This window comes from Suillus plorans (genome assembly GCF_016647745.1).
Source record: "Suillus plorans strain S12 chromosome Unknown HD556scaffold_102, whole genome shotgun sequence".
Classification (NCBI taxonomy): Eukaryota; Fungi; Basidiomycota; class Agaricomycetes; order Boletales; family Suillaceae; genus Suillus; species Suillus plorans.
Genome location: NW_024537486.1, coordinates 79,729 through 95,563, shown reverse-complemented (window position 1 = coordinate 95,563; position 15,835 = coordinate 79,729). Strand labels below are relative to the sequence as shown.

Below are 15,835 nucleotides of genomic sequence, written 5' to 3'. Positions count from 1 at the left end.
ATGTTTTCCTGTGCTACCTTTCTTAGAACCGCAGCGACTTCTCCTCATCGAGCTTCAATAAAACCGGCTCCACGACTTTCCCTTTTACTGACTCAAAGCGAACCAAACGTCCTCGATTCCACTCCTCCACTCCTGCATCGACCTGTTTTATCGTCTCCTCAGTCAGTGTTAAGCCCGGAAGATACTCCGTCTGACGAATATTTTGACGCGCCCGAATCACCCCGCATGACTGGTGTCGCTTCTCTTAGAAATCGTTTCTCGTGAGTTATTGCCTCTGCATTCGAAAGGGAAGCGCTAATACCGTTGAAGTAGATTAATTCACCCTACACCCCAGTCAACACCTAAACCTCTTCCGCGTAATGACAATCTCACATCCCATTCAGAACCCAACATTCTTGCACCCAGTCCACCAATGACTGGGACCCTTCGCCGTCCTCCTCCTCCACCCCCGCCTCATCGCTCTGTTCTCTTTGGCACTGGCGATGATTTACCTGACAATGCTAGCTCCAACTGCTCATCAAGACATAGCCCCTTCTCCGACGACGAATGTGAGAGTTCTGAGATATCACTGCCACCGGCAATTACCCTTCGTGGACGCCACTCCCGCGGACACTCAGACAGCATCAGCAGTTCAAGTGACAGCGTAGCAAGCATCTCGCCCCCACGCAAACTTCCTTCACGGCCAAGTCTAACAGTCCCCCCTCCTCCCCTTCCACGACGGGCTGGAAACGAAAACAGCCGCAACTCCTCAGCCAGCTCAACTCCTACCCCCAGCAGTCCCCCTCCCCTTCCCTCACGCCGCCCAACTCCAGAAGATATCCCAGACGTTATATTACCCCCTCCTTCCCTCCCTGCACGCCACAGCATGATCATAGGCACACCCTCACCGACGGACTTCATCTCCGACCGCAAATCCCTCGGAAGCAGCAAACCCCTCGGAAGCAGTAAACTCCCACCTCCACCAACACGTACGATCGCACCAGGCGACAAACTCCCTCCTGCACGACGCACACACACGCCTTCATCAGACGAAGAATCTGGTGGAGAAGAGGGAGGCGATGACCTTCGCATGCTTCTTCCAGACGCGAGTCGTGCATCCCGTCGTCCACCCACCCTACGCACTCCAAAGATGCACGTTCCTGCATACGCAGCCCAAGTAGTAGCAGCTGGTACACGCGTACTCGTCGCTACTCATCACCACTTACGCTGCTTCGATCTCGCGCGGTACGCTGATGTGCCCGTATGGGTGGGAGACACGAAGGAAATGGGAGTGCGCGATGCGAAAGTGACTGCGCTTGAGTTTCGGGCTGGCAGTGCAGGTGGTGTGGTATGGGCTGGGACGAAGGAAGGGCATTTGATCGAGCTGGATATGGATTCAGGAAAAGTGACAGGGTCGAAGTTTGGTGTCCATGCGGGTGTCGTGACGCATATATTCCGACACCGCAATGCGATGGTCAGCGTGGACGAAAGCGGTAAAGTGCTCGTATTCGAACCCACAGCTACATCCAGCTCCGAAGTCCCAAGTCTAACATATACCGCCCCACGGGTGTACCGCATCGCAGAAAAACAAGAATTCGTAAAGTTGCTCGGGGGTCTTCTCTGGACGAGCGTACGCGGCGACATCAATGGCTCTGGACCCACTACAGTACCCATAGTCAGGATCTACGACGTCTTTACCCCAGGCAGCATCGCACGTACTGCGAGCGTCCTTCCGAACACCACCCACCATGTCGGCGCAGTAACAAGCGGCACGCTCCTCCAATCACATCCAGGGTTCGCTTATCTCGGGCACGAGGGTGGATTTATCAGTATCTGGAGTTTACCTGCAGGACCCGAGTGCACGGACATAGTCAAAGTGAGCTCGTCGGATGTGCTGAGTCTCGAAGGTGTCGGGATGCGTTTGTGGGCTGGTGGACGCACGGGCGTTATATGCGCCTATGACGTGTCGTCCCGCCCTTGGGTCGTAACGAACGCATGGAACGCGCATTCTGGATTACCAGTTACACGTATATTCGTGGATCCGTGGTCGATTGAGAAAGAGGAGAAGTTGAGTGTGGTGAGTGTTGGTAGGGATGAGCAGATGAGGTTTTGGGATGGGCTGTTGGGGATTGATTGGATTGGTGCGTGCTGTGTTTTTTTAATCACGGATGTGAACTTATGAGCTGGGGTAGGTAACGAGCTCTTGAAGCGCGAGCGCGAATTTAGCTCTTTCCGCACCATCAACGTTCTCGTTGTTTCCTGGAATGTAGACGCCGCCAAACCCGAAGCACTCACCGACGATGCGGCAAACCTTACCTTCCTAAACGACGCTCTCACATCCGTCTCACCCGCACCTGACATCATCTCCTTTGGATTCCAAGAGCTCATCGACCTCGAAAGCCGGAAGATGGCTGCAAAGACTGTATTACTAGGTGGAAAGAAAAAGGGTGAGGAGGGCAAGATATCAGAGAAAGTGACTTCAAGTTATAAGCGATGGCATGATCGGCTTGTCAGGGAGGTTCGCGCGCTTGCGGAGGGCTATACGGTGATACATACCGAGAGTCTCGTCGGGCTTTTTACATGCATGTTCGTGAAGAACTCAGAGAAGGCTGCGCTCAAGAATGTAGCGATAACGACGATCAAGCGGGGGATGGGTGGGAGGTACGGTAATAAGGTGCGCATGTTTTTGTTTTTGTTTTGATTGGAGTGCATGCTGATGGCATGTATGCAGGGAGGCATTGTCGCGCGATTCGTGATTGGAGATTCTTCGATTTGTTTCATCAATTGCCATCTTGCTGCTGGGCAGCATCACGTACGACAGCGCAATGCAGATGTGACTGCGATGTTGGAGGAAAAGTCTGTGTTTCCATCGTCGGATGCTATCGAGGAGTCTCTTGCGTACGTCGGTGGGGGAGATGGGTCCATGGTTCTAGATCACGAGATCGTCTTCGTGCGTTAAATTCGTTCCTTTCACTGAATCTGTACCTTAACGCTTGTTTCTCAGCTCAACGGGGACCTAAACTATCGTATCGACCAACGCCGTGACGCCGTGATCTCTTCCATCCAAGCCGGTGACCTCGATGCCTTGCACACGCACGACCAACTCCTCAAAGAAATGAAGCACAACCGTGGATTCCGCCTCCGCTCCTTCCGCGAAGGACCTCTCACCTTTTCCCCCACCTACAAATACGACCGCCGCTCCAACGAATTTGACACGAGCGAGAAAAAACGGGTGCCGGCTTGGTGCGACCGTGTGCTTTGGCGTTCCAGAGACCCGGAACGTGTGAAGCAGCTGCATTATAGACGATACGAGGCGAATGTGAGCGATCATCGACCTGTGAGCGCTGCGTTTGCTATGACTGTTAAGAGCGTGAGGTTGGATGCGTGGGCGAAGGAGAAGGGGATTGTGCAGGAGCTTTGGTTGGAAACGCTGACTGAGCAGTTGACTGATGCGAGGGAGTTCTATGTCGAGCAGGCTCTGATATAGGATGGGGTGGGTTGGAACGTTGGGTTTGTGTCATGACCATTTGGTTTTTGTATGACTTCACACATGGACTTGAGCTATTGTACATGCCATCATTTCGAGATGTAATTTGTAATGGTATTGTTAGGGAGGAGTCGTATACTTAATTAGAGTTTATCTCTAGCATATGCACCCCTATGAAGACCAGTTGATCGTAAACCACAGAACCTCTTGCAGTGAACAGGAGGATTTTGGATATAGTAATTGAAAAAATAATGCAATAAAGAAATCATGAACGAATCCGAGTCGAACATCAATGCCAAAGTCCACTCCATCGATTCCCCGCTTGAGTATGCGTAGATCCAATACTAGCAAACGCCCACGTACCCGAAGACGCTCCGGCCATAGAAGCGGGCCGCAAGCCCACTCCCACAAGCAAAGATTGTCTTGATCTCCTGCTTGGATGCACGCCGACGTTGACGTGCAAGACGCGCTTCATGAGCTGCTTGACGCGGCTACTCACACCGAAACGTCGCGGTGGCTCGGGTTCGCTGCGTGGGGCGTACGATAGCGTGCTAAAGTCAGGAAAACTATCACGCGAGCTCGAGCTGTATTTGCCGTTTGGGGTACTGGCTTTGAAGGAGGCGGGGGAATGCGTCTGCATGGGTGAATCCGGGGACGGTATTTGGGCAAAGGATGGAAGCGGGACGGTGGTGATGGAGGGGAGAATCGAGAGGGTGGCTGGAGGTGTTTTTTGGGGAGATATGGGTCCACGTGTGTGCGTCATTGGACTTGAAAGGCCCATGTTGACGATGGACCACTGGTCACTAGAAGAAGGTGAACGAGTGAGGGTTAGAAAAATTTGTATGTACGTACGGTCGTTCGAACCAGCCGGTCTTCTTGAGTTCGGCACGGGCAAGGTTGTTGAGTCTATCGAGCGGACTGCTGCTGGGAGAAAGCTACTAGACGTTGGTTAAATAATGAGACGCTGAACAAATTCCACGGACCATCTTGGTCATTTCGCTGCATGGTGATTCATCCTATTGAAAAAAAATTGTTAGATGCGATCTATGTTAAGATAGATATAGAAATACCAAGGCAACCGTATCATCGCAAACATAGAACGCATCGTCATGCGAGGTGATTCCGGCGAGGCTTTTGATTGTCTCAGATGACGACGCGCATGAACGGTTTGCAGTCATCGATGCCATATCGGCGAGTTCGTCATCGTCGTAGATGTAGCTGATGTCGAAGAAAGAGGGCTCACGGCGGGCATAGTAAGCATGCTGAACTTGACTTTCTTGACTGGAGCGACTCTGATGGGTAGATATCATGATGTTAGCCCCCGACGTGCACGGTGAGACTGCATCATACTGTCTGGGGCTTGCGTATCTTGATGGTGTTTACGCGGAAGTCTTTTCGTGACTCGCGAGAGGAAGGATCGTCGAAAGCATCAGCAACTCTACCGAGGAGTTTGAACGCATCTTCAGCGACAGCCATCTGTTGTGTCTTCCGAGTTCAGGACAAGGGGGGGCTAGGGTACTTATGCGCACGAGGCAGTCAGCCTCACCCATGTCAATGGATCCAGCAAGTCAGCCGCCAAGAAGTCGGCTGACGTCTGAGGCCTCTGTTGGCCAACCATTGATAGAATAGGAATGCTCACACCCGGGAGCTCATGGTTTATAATTATCCGTGACCCCAGTTTGCCAAGACGTTGATTACGTAATACGACGATTACCATTTGTCGATTGGCAATTTGTGGGCGAAGCCTATGGCATGAATGCCTCTCTGAGCAGTATCCGCATGCATATATGTTGACCATGGTTCTCCGTATCCTGGAAAATTCAGAACTGAAAGCCCAAGGTCGCTGTGCTCCTCAACTGTGATAACTTTTGTATTAACAAAGACGCCATCTACTGAACGAACACTTACTCTTGCATGGGAGTTTGCTCCAAACCCGTCGAGTCTTCTTGTCACGCGGATCGGTACCGGTGGCGGCGGCAACGAGAGTTATATTTGGACAAGAGTAGATCTGGATGCGATGAAGGACTGGAAAGAATGGGAATTTCATCTAATTGAGGAATCAATTCAAAGATACAAAAACACTATAAAAGAAAGCATACCCCAAATACTTTGAGCGTCCACGATAATCGTCGAATTTGGACCGTCAGCAGGAAGATAACACTCCAAGAACTCATGATGTATTATGGCCGCTCGCCTCTTTGTCCCGCTTCCTGAATAAAACAAGCCTATTCTCGTCTTTCTCGAGGTCTGACAGCAAGGTATCCAGAGACCAGTGGACATCGGAAATAGGGGGGCAACGGATCCTTCTTTCTTATGACTTATCGACGAGACTCGGGTGATCGATAATCCACTGACACAGGAATAGTATTGGGGGGCGTAAGCATAAACCGTAAGCTCCCAGGTGAGAGCGACCCTATCGAATAATGTGATCATCGGGAGAAGAATTTTGTAAAATCGTCCTAAGAAACCTCAGCTTCTAGTCGGATTATGTTATCCAGAAAATAAGAAATTTGGGTAGACTGCATGCAAACTCTGTGACTAGCACACGCTATAACCTCGAGTATGTGTTCCCCGAGTCACGTCCGAAATACGACCTAGTCATACACCGTGCATTCAGGGTCATCCGCATTAATAAGGCGAGAGAACGAAGACACTAAATCGCAAGTTCCCGTTTTTTTGAGATCGCGAGGGTCTCACGTTATGATGATGTGTTGTTAAGAAGCCAGTTTTCTTGTGATGGCGTTTAAACGGTATACACTTTCCATCTATCGAGCGACCTTCCCTTTCTCAGGCTGAGCTTGCCATTTTTGTAACGAAGAGAGACCCAGGGGAGCACCCATATGAATGATTCAGCGTCGTGCTGATACAGGCGCTTGCCTTCGATGACTGTCTTTGTGATACCAATGAGAAGGCCAAGCGCCACGAAAGGTACTATCCTTGCACGCTCCTGCTTTAGGAAAATATCTCGAGTCGGTGATAAGTCGAAGTTACTGAAGACGCCAGTCGCTCGACCGTCCGGGGTCCAGTATACTACGAGACTGCCAAGATTAACGTTGCTACCGCGGACACCGTTTTTCCGGAGGATACGATGGCCTATTGTCGTAGTTGTTGTTATGGCAATATACTGAGAAATTCGTCCCCATTCAACTGTGATTGGAAGAAGCAGCTTCCTGGATACGATAAAGTATGTGACGCTGGCTCGGGCCCGTTGAGCGTCCTCCATCTCTGGGGCTCTCCTGTTTTTCGACGTAAACGTGAAGAATTTTTGCCGGAATATTGCTCCACCAAGGAATCTCCAGCCTGAGTGAGTATAAATCACGATGAGGTATTAACAAGTATTCCCCGACTCTGCGAAGTAGAGCGCTTCTCTTGCCTTGCCTGCCCAGCGTCTTCTACGTATTCAATTTAGACGTCTCTCGAGTCTGTACAATTTCCTTCGTGACACATGCACCGCACTGAGGTGTGTACATACTATTCCGCAGAAAACAATAGTTTAGATGTTGTCTTTGACTGAACCACGTACCGTATCAATAATTCCCTGGGATGTGACACTATCAGCATAAACCTCTGCAACGGCCTGGCGTCTTCATTTTTTCTTGCTGCATGCGAGTATCAGATAGGGCAGATGATTGATTCACGTAGAGAACTGTAAGCGTCCAGTGATAGTATTCGAACTCCGCTTGATTAGAGAACTTGCGTGTGCAGGTCATGTGATCGCGTAAGTCACGAGAGGATGGATCGGTCACTGATCCACATGAAATTTGCCCAACTATCAGTCCCGCGAGAGATAATTCAGAGCTGCAGCCGGTACAATTAACGAAGTACCCACTCGTTGGGGAAACGACGGCAGGCGAGGGTGGGCACAGTTAGTAAAGCTTGATGCATGATGCATGATAGCATCAAACTTGAATATTATGCTAACGGATAACATAAGCCAATGACAAAGGTAATACATCATCTCAGCTCTCAACATTGCATTTACATTTATATCAACTGCGATACCCTTTCCTTCGTGTGGCGAGGGGTGAATATCTGTAGAGTAAAGGAGACATGGCTGACGCCACTACTACGCTCGAACAAATTTCCGTGGCCAGGAAATCCGGTCCAGTGTAACAACGATGCCCGCTGCGTTGAAGTGCGTTCGATGTTCGCTATCCGGTGAGCGTCTTGCGATTGCAGACAGTAATATCTAATTGATAACCCAAGCCTGATCTATGCACCAGGGAATGCGCCGGGTTACTACACTAGATTACGGCCTGCCACCGCATATGAATAATCGTGTATGCTCCATTGCAAACGAACTAATATGTACTTAGGTACTTTCAATAGCCATGAATCCAAACAACCGGGTGTGTTAGTAAGTCAACACGGTCTAAGTGCACATGTTGACTCTAATGCAGACACGATATCGTCCTCTGCAACCACCTCGAGAGCAGATGGTGCATCTACATGTAAAATTTTGAAATTTTGTATTTGCGAGGGTCATTTGCAGGGTATGTATGATATATGAGGCTATGATAATGTGATCGTCGACGCGTTGTAAAAAAATCATTCAGCTACAATATGTCTAGGGTCCTGATGTTCGTAATGTCAATCGAAGCTGGGTCTTTCACCTGCGCAATGATATATTGGTCCGACGCGACCCTCTTGTATTCTCCAACGTGTTGCTGCGCTAGCAAAAGTGCGCTGAAAGCCTGCCCAAGGTGAACCATCAAACGCAATGATTGTGAGTGAACATCCAAGTCAACTGACAACTCCTCTTCTCCAGGTGAGTTGCTGGACGACTCTTCAGTGTCGTCTAATCCAGACTGGGACTCGGACCAATCCCCTACGCTCTCCCCTTCGTCTGCAAAGGTGGGCTGCTCTGAAAAATCAGGCAGCCCAAGGAGACGACGATCCCATGGACGGACAAGAAAGAAAGTCTGCCGAATGGGTCTTGCGCGCGAGAACTGAATTAGTGTCTTGCCCGTGGTGATCATCAAGTCCTGAAGCCCATCTGCTTTGACTTCATATGTGGAATGAACAGCACGACCAGGCCTCCGTTTGACTTCCGTGACACGAAATGCGATGCAAGGAAGACGCAGTCTGCAGTTTGCGAAGAGCGGAGTATTCATGTTCTCGAGCAGGTCATACAACTGGGAAGTTGAATCCACAGGCACAATGTTTCGCAACGAAGAGACCGCTGTCTGAATCTCATCTTCAGACAATGATGGTAGGGAGTATGGCGGGGTTGCATATGAGATGAGGTCGGCTGGAAGGCAACTGTTGAACTCGGACGATTGTCCGACCCAGTCCAGGGAAGTGATGTCGCCCGACCGAGACACGATATCCTGAAGGAGCCGGCCGAGCGCGCTCTGCTTCCTCTCTCCATAGATGACAGGTAGGTGGACGTCGAAGATACCAAATAACGAGTACGCGGTGTCTTCCTGCACGGTGGTGACGCGCTTCGATGCCCATTGCAGTTTCTGTCTAGCATCTCTCATCCCTGGACGGAAGGAGATCAGGGCCTGTGCATCTATTCCCGTAGCACCCTCCAACTCCTTCATGATTGCTTGAGATTCTTTGTGGTTGAGAGAGCGATCGTTGAGATATAACGACCAATCCTTCTGATAAAATCTAATGACTTTCGGAGCGACAAATTCTTGAAAGGTCCATCCCCGCTCGTTCCAAACACTGCTCGCTAGTGCACCAGGTTCGGATGAAGGAGGGACATCGGATAGGTAGACGATGGTGAGTGCCGAGTGACGGTACCAGACGAACATGGATTGGACAGATTCTCCAAGCTCGGCGTTGTTGCTCTTATCGATGCAGCATGTATCCATCCACGCCCAGAAATACCCCGCATCACGAGCGATTTTGCAGAACGACTGCAGTTTCGTGATGCCACCAAGTCCTTTCAACTCGCGCACATCTGTATTTTGGATGTGGTGCAGCAGCACCTCCGTCTCTTCCCACCTGTGTGATAGCAAAACGCAACGGAAGTGCGTCGCCACCACCTCCTTGATGCGTTCCATTTGGAGATCCGAACGCTTCGTTATGGATGACAAAAGCTCCTTGTACTCCGGACTTGTTTTGAAGGAGTTTAGCTGTGCTGCTCGGTCGCACAGAATTCCCGTAGAGGTGTTGAGCAGACGAAGGGGGGCGTTGCTGAGTTCAATCCAAACCGCTCCTCGAATGGCGTCTTCTGCTTCCGATGGACAGACATACTGCTGACGCAGATCTGCAGAACAAGATAGGCATTTCGACACGAGGTAGCAATGTTCCATGGCTTACCTCGTATCTGCTCTTCTGGAGCGTCGTCTAACTTGGACAACATGATTGTGAAGGCCTCGATGGCTTCATCATAACGTTGCGCGCCACGCAGCGCTGAGTGTGACAACTGGTACCCAACATGAGACGAAGGATTGAGTTCGGTGACCTGTGCATCGCCGAAGTCAACATGAGCTACGAAAACGTGGATGCCGTCGCACCTTTCGCGCGTCGAAGAGCGCATCCTCCCACAGCATTTTACTTAACTTTGCCTCGCTGCGACTTGCAAAGAAGATATCGGACGCAGAATCCAGGTCGATCGCCACCGAGTATAGGTCAATAGCCTTGTCGTAATCGCTTGCAGCGAAGGCGGCATCTCCGTTGGCAGCGCAGAGTGCGCTGCATTGCTGTTTGAAATCTGAGAAGAATACAGGTGAGGATTGTCGCCTGCGCGACATTACGGATTCTAGACTCGCCGTTGGACCAATCGAGGCAGTCGGCATTGGTGATTTCGTCAGTTGAAGTCATCACGTGTTGGTATGACTTCACGGCATCTTGGAGTTTACCCGCCCGAAGGAGTGCATCACACCGTTTATGGTGTGCCTTTTGCCATGTCGACTTCAGGTCCCAGCCAAAGAGCTGGACAAGAGATTCAGTTATGAAAAGCGTTATACATGCATCATCTTGACGTACCACCACCAAATCCTCATATATTTCATGAATGTTCGATTTCGATGATGGATCGCGAGAGTCGAGAGCGGCAGTGAAATGGTCGGCGGCTTCGTCGTAGCGTGCGCCATCCAATGCTTTGATTCCGAGTTGAACGTATAGATATGCCTAATGTGCGAGTTGTAAAGATGAGTGTTGATGACCAAGCATGGATGATACTTACTTGCACGATGCCACATGCGAGAGTGTCGGCATTCGGACAACCGGTAGCAAGCTCTTTGAGGAGCAGGTTTGCCTCGTCATGTTGATCTGCATTGAAGAACGTGATAACCTGAAATACGCGATGAAGGGAAGAGTATGTGAAACAAATGTAACGTACCTTGATCAATAGCAGAAAATGAAGGATTTCTGAATCCTGGTCCGTGTACATGGATGCAACATCAAATGCTGCCCTCGCATCCAGGACGCGGCCTTGTCCACAGAGGGCAATACCCTTGGAGATATAGCCAGTCAATGAGGGCTGAATCCTGATGGACTATGTCACCGTCGAGTTAGTCCTGTATAAGGCGGGGATGATTCTCACCGTGATTGCGTCCAGAAGGGCGCGGTCCCAGTCGTATTTTCGTGCCATGACGAATGACCGATGGGCGTAGGAGGTATAGTTGTGTGGACTGGTGTTGATATCTTGAGTGAGTAGTTCTTCGGCGGTAGATAAGTCTCCATTTAGACATGCAATACGGGAGGTCGTGATGGCTAGGATCTGCACGAAACATGCTCTAATTGTGCTATATATGAGTCAAGAACGGAAGCATGCCTTTGAGTGATGGACGTAGGGAGTATGGTTGTTCGCATCGGTATTGATATCTTGCACGAGTAATTCTTCGGCGGTCGATAAGTCTCCATCTATGCATGCATCGCGGACTGTTGTGGTGACAATAGTCTGCAAGAGGCACGCTCGATGTGTGGTATATGAGTCAGAGACAGAAACATGCCTTTGGATGTATACCCTGAGGTACTGTCCACTCTGAGATCATCTTATCGTCACCTCCACTGAAGATGTGATTGCCGTCCACGGAGAAAGTGTCGCAGACCGGGTAGGATGAGCGCTTGAATATGGCAACGGTTCGTCGATCTGAGAGCTGCCAGAGACGAACATCGTTGTCTCTGGATGCGGATGAGACGAGTGTGCCAGCAGGATGAATGGCAATAGCGTGGATGAAGTCAGTGTGGCCCGTCCAAGGATCACCGACCTGCTTCCAGGTTTTTGTATCCCATTCGCGTATAGTAGGATCAGAATTATTGCCGCCTGTGAGAAGGCGTGTGCCATCGGGCGTCCATGCGAGTGACAAGTTGGATGATTTGTGAGCCTTGAATGATTTGACGCGCTTCCTCGTGCCTGAATTGTAAATTTGAATATCCTCATATGTTGCGATGGCAAGAAGTTCTCCAGACGGTGAATACCGTACACAGCGGACACAATCACACTCGATCGTCTCTCCTTGCAGCTGCCAGGTTTTGGTATTCCACAGTTTCGTCATTTTTTCCCGAAATGCACCAGTGGCCAGCACTGTTCCATCGGGAGAAAAATCCAGCGAGTCGATATAATTGGAGTATGCTTCGATTTTGGTGAGTGATTCGCCAGTTTCTCCGTGCCAGACGATGACCTCTCCACCACTATCACCGCTTGCTATCAATTGCCCATCTCGTGATACCGCCAAACTCCACACCCGATTGCGATGCCCCTCCATCTTCTTCAACACAACACCTGTCTTCAAGTCCCACAGACGAAGCGTTGTGTCGTACGAGCCCGTAATCATCCGACGTTTATCAGGGAAAACTGCGACTGCACTTATGCGTTCTTCATGGCCTTCGAACAATCGCAGGGGAGTGGTGATTGTAATGAGCTCCGACATTTTACTGGATGTTGATGTATGGAATACGGACGAGGCTAGACTTTGGAGGGATTATGTCTTTCTCTAAGTTGCAGAGGGTGCATGGTGCGTTTTATGGTGCTTCGCAGCTTGCCTCATTTCAATAGACGCCCAGGATATCTAAGGCTGTTCGTGCCCACGCCTCCATCACTGTAATGCATCCACCCTACTGTCATACCCGCTGTCCTCGACAGTATTGCATACATGCGTCCGGTTCTTGTCTTCGCAGCTTCTAGAATGTATCCCATCGCATCAAGTCGAGCAGTCCGTGCTTCCAGCGCTCGAATCTGACTGTCTATCCTGCACGAATACGGTTGTTTTTCGTATCTAGCAGCTACTCCAGCTTATCACCACGTTACTCCTTCGAACGCATGTATATAGCTTACTGAAATATCACTTCTCCATCCAACAGACTCCCAAGATCCTTGTGTGCACAAGATACAACGGACTCGCCTGACATTTAACCTCTATTTGGCAGGTGGCAGGCCTCTTCCCATGTTGCATAATAAATCTGGAGCAAACTTGAATATGCTGACGGATAACGAAAGCCAACGACACTAAAAACACAGGTAATACATGATTTCACCCCAGAACCATATCCGCACAGCTCTTAGCATTGCATTTTTACCAACTGCGATACCCTTTCCTTCGTGTGGCGAGGGGTGAATATGCACGGGAATACAGGGTGCCTGCATCGCCTGGCTCAGATAAACTGCAGGAATGCTCAAGGATGACTCACGTCGTTAAGCCTCCCGTCCATTTCACTCCTTCAGCATCAGGCCCGACATTCCATCCTGGTGCACGCTCCAACCGGAAAACAGTTAGAATATTCACAACTGCGGCGAATAAAGAAGCATCGGCAACATGTCGTCCAACACTGCTGAAAGGTGAGCCAAACCCATCTATTCGTAGAACTCTAAACTTCGTACCAAATACGCCTTCCAAATCCAAAAGCAAAGGAAACGTCATCAGGGCCGTGTGTTGACGGCTCTTCGACGGCAACTTTTGTCATGTGACGCTCCGGTATGAACCTCGTCGGGTTAGGATATTTATCTGGATTGCGCGCCATAAACCTTGCATAAGAAATAATTATTTGTGATCTTTGTTCACTTGATATGATGAATCACCATGCGTTGGGTATTACAGTAGCCCCTTAAGAAACAGTTTTAGAAGAGGGATAGGGTTCTCGGTCCATAGACTGACCTTTTGGAATATAGTAGCCTTCATAGACATCGTCATTTACCGTGGCATGTGCAATACCTAAATCCACAGTCAGTGACCATGCTAACCGGAGTTTGACGAGTCAAGAGTGCTGACCCAGAGGGACGACAGGGAACCACCTTAGCGTCTCCAGTATGACGGCATTGATGTAGGGCATAGAAGCGCGATCATCCCAGTCGGGCAATCTTTCGAGAGTTTCCCCAATGACGGAATCAATCTCTGCTTGCGCACGTGTTTGCACCTCGGGATATAGAACCATCGCGAGCAAGAAGACGTATAAAGTGGACGTCGTCTGGGTCTTTGGTCAGTATACAACTAGAATAGAAATCGCGTCAAAATATACAGCTTCTGAGGCGGCTAGGAGCATGGAGAAAATGAGTAGAGATACATCAAAAACATAATGATCACTGCAAATTTGTCACGAACCAGCATAACCAGATGCACCGGATTCCTTAATCCCTTTCTCAAGAACAGCGGCCTCCCCTTCATCTTGTGTCTTAACTGGTATACGTTTCAATGCATCCGACACCACGGATGGTGCAGCCGTCCCCGCGGCCTGAGAATCATCATGAGATAATACTCCGATCAAAGGCACTTGGAACTTACCATGTTGTTCTTCACATGTTCGAAGGGCATGTCCACAATCATGGGAACGAGGGTTCTCTGGACTATATCATGCCTTACAAAGCCCGCTCCAGGGAACCAAGGAGGAATTTTTTTCACTATGAGTGCATTAGAATAAAACTACAGTTGATCGAAGTTATACGCACATATTGGTAACTCTGTTAAAACAGCTGCGACCTCGGGCCTGAGTGATTTTACACTTATCTCAAGTGAGCGTTCAACGAGCGCGAGAAAGGGATCATGAACGGGCGCTGTAGTATAATCATACATGATTGACATGATGATAGACGTGCTAAAGCTATGTAGAAGGGATGGTTCAGCCACGCAATACATGAAAGGATATATTACTCACGTGTGGAAATGGGTTCCATACACCTCCGGAGAGGCTAGTAAGTTTAGTATCAAACCGTGAGCATTGCGCAGTTGAATCGGACGGAAGGATGACACTGCTTCTAAATGGAATGCTTCGTGGAAGATTCGCCTGTCTGTAAAGACATGATAAGTGCGATAAGAGAGCTCGAAGGGACAATATACTAACGAAGTTTCCACTTGTCTGAGTAAGGTAGAAAAACAGAGTTGTAGTCATGACCAAAACTAGGACTCGTTTAACAATGGGTGCATCAAATGATAGAAGGGCCTCACAAGCCAAGAAGGTGCACAAGCCCTGGGGGTCTCGTGGAATAGTTCTGTGAACGACGGTCGAGCAAGTCATGGGCAACTCTTTCGGAGTTGATGATCACGATATCCTGACTGAAGAGTCGGGAGTAAACGATTTCCCCTGTGTCGCAATTCAGCACATCCAGATCCACGTGTCAGAGGGAAGTTCTACGCACCATACTCAGTTCCCCACCTTGAGTATGCTAACCATGGTCGATCTGGGTCGATTCCGATCACGTTTCCAACAAAAGGGAGAGGTGAAGGACCAGGGGGTAAAGGATGCTTCTGAGTGTGTCTTTTCTTTTGCAAGGATTGCACTACCACGAAAGATACAAGCGCTATGAGGGCAAGTGCAAGTACTACTGTTGGGGCCATCGCTCAAACAGAATGAGTAACTGAAGCTTCCCCGTATATGTGTCTGGATTTTGTGCGGCCGGTGACCCCATCAATGCTATCATTGCTATGGGGCTATTAGTATGTCGTCACCGAAAACTTTGGACAAGTGTCGATTCTTGACGGCCTCGATTCCCGATTCCAGAACCCCTTGAACAGTGTCGTGGAAGCACAGCTTGGCTTCAGTCTATGGATATCGATCTGTATATTTGCACGGCTAGAGTCGCTAGACTATACACCATTCCATACCGCCGTGGTACCTTTACGGCATATAGACGTGTGCCGGTGTAACCTGCCCTGAACTGCCATGCTCAGGAGTCAGCGGCCACAGAACGACCTAGTCCAAAACCATTTGTCACAACACATAAGCTATTTGATATTGATAACGTCTTGCAGCCTTGATAGAAGTCGATCCATGTGCGACAAGCGGTACGCATAAGTGCCCAAAGACTTGTATGGCACTGTATAGAGACTTGTGTGCAGGTCATGTGGTCGCGTAATTCACCTTGTTCTCGAGGCGGATGGATCGGTCACATCTACATGAAAGCCCATCTATCAGTCCCGCGAGAGAGCTGCCGGTACAATTAACGAAGTTGAGTATATACGGGATTCACGAACTACCGTG

At 49.6% G+C, this 15,835-nt stretch overlaps 6 protein-coding genes across 6 annotated transcripts; 1 reads left to right on the top strand and 5 right to left on the bottom strand.

Annotated features, from left to right (window-relative positions):
- Window positions 1-865: 865 nt before the first annotated feature.
- HD556DRAFT_1249128 (Endonuclease/exonuclease/phosphatase) lies at window positions 866-3,466 on the top strand (the record flags this gene model as incomplete). The annotated part of the gene is made up of 4 exons (XM_041298816.1): window positions 866-2,120; window positions 2,172-2,653; window positions 2,711-2,929; window positions 2,984-3,466. 4 exons carry the CDS (start codon window positions 866-868, stop codon window positions 3,464-3,466), a joined length of 2,439 nt encoding a protein of 812 aa, XP_041153349.1.
- A 289-nt stretch (window positions 3,467-3,755) lies between these two features.
- On the bottom strand, window positions 3,756-4,942 carry HD556DRAFT_1450302 (uncharacterized protein; the record flags this gene model as incomplete). The annotated part of the gene is made up of 5 exons (XM_041307739.1): window positions 3,756-4,269; window positions 4,319-4,401; window positions 4,450-4,482; window positions 4,537-4,758; window positions 4,817-4,942. The coding sequence occupies 5 exons, from the start codon at window positions 4,940-4,942 to the stop codon at window positions 3,756-3,758; spliced, it is 978 nt and encodes a 325-aa protein (XP_041153348.1).
- A 174-nt stretch (window positions 4,943-5,116) lies between these two features.
- HD556DRAFT_89414 (uncharacterized protein) lies at window positions 5,117-5,952 on the bottom strand. The gene is made up of 4 exons (XM_041311969.1): window positions 5,935-5,952; window positions 5,566-5,879; window positions 5,375-5,513; window positions 5,117-5,322 (listed from the first exon to the last, which is right to left on the bottom strand). The coding sequence occupies exons 2-4, from the start codon at window positions 5,638-5,640 to the stop codon at window positions 5,177-5,179; spliced, it is 360 nt and encodes a 119-aa protein (XP_041153347.1). The 5' UTR covers window positions 5,641-5,879; window positions 5,935-5,952; the 3' UTR covers window positions 5,117-5,176.
- HD556DRAFT_89434 (uncharacterized protein) lies at window positions 5,925-6,854 on the bottom strand. Its single transcript, XM_041311970.1, has one exon. It carries the CDS (start codon window positions 6,687-6,689, stop codon window positions 6,210-6,212), a length of 480 nt encoding a protein of 159 aa, XP_041153346.1. The 5' UTR covers window positions 6,690-6,854; the 3' UTR covers window positions 5,925-6,209.
- A 1,168-nt stretch (window positions 6,855-8,022) lies between these two features.
- Window positions 8,023-12,297, bottom strand: HD556DRAFT_1450301 (uncharacterized protein; the record flags this gene model as incomplete). The annotated part of the gene is made up of 10 exons (XM_041307738.1): window positions 8,023-9,686; window positions 9,740-9,884; window positions 9,937-10,133; window positions 10,177-10,354; window positions 10,409-10,552; window positions 10,608-10,715; window positions 10,764-10,919; window positions 10,968-11,144; window positions 11,214-11,324; window positions 11,401-12,297. The coding sequence occupies 10 exons, from the start codon at window positions 12,295-12,297 to the stop codon at window positions 8,023-8,025; spliced, it is 3,777 nt and encodes a 1,258-aa protein (XP_041153345.1).
- Window positions 12,298-12,652: 355 nt separating this feature from the next.
- HD556DRAFT_1279158 (cytochrome P450) lies at window positions 12,653-15,192 on the bottom strand (the record flags this gene model as incomplete). Its single annotated transcript, XM_041299268.1, has 15 exons — window positions 12,653-12,813; window positions 12,834-13,004; window positions 13,055-13,192; window positions 13,245-13,388; window positions 13,443-13,467; window positions 13,519-13,575; window positions 13,633-13,828; window positions 13,880-13,893; window positions 13,963-14,092; window positions 14,143-14,258; window positions 14,307-14,458; window positions 14,513-14,645; window positions 14,699-14,754; window positions 14,803-14,938; window positions 14,994-15,192. The coding sequence occupies 14 exons, from the start codon at window positions 15,190-15,192 to the stop codon at window positions 12,926-12,928; spliced, it is 1,575 nt and encodes a 524-aa protein (XP_041153344.1). The 3' UTR covers window positions 12,653-12,813; window positions 12,834-12,925.
- Window positions 15,193-15,835: the final 643 nt, after the last annotated feature.

Coding starts and splice junctions, on each gene's coding strand:
- HD556DRAFT_89414 (XM_041311969.1), bottom strand. CDS start 5,640: ATGAGTTCTTGGAGTGTTATCTTCCTGCTGACGGTCCAAATTCGACGA. Junction 5,514..5,565: donor GGACGCTCAAAGTATTTGGG/GTATGCTTTCTT, acceptor TTCCTCAATTAG/ATGAAATTCCCATTCTTTCC. Junction 5,323..5,374: donor GAGCAAACTCCCATGCAAGA/GTAAGTGTTCGT, acceptor AAGTTATCACAG/TTGAGGAGCACAGCGACCTT.
- HD556DRAFT_89434 (XM_041311970.1), bottom strand. CDS start 6,689: ATGGAGGACGCTCAACGGGCCCGAGCCAGCGTCACATACTTTATCGTA.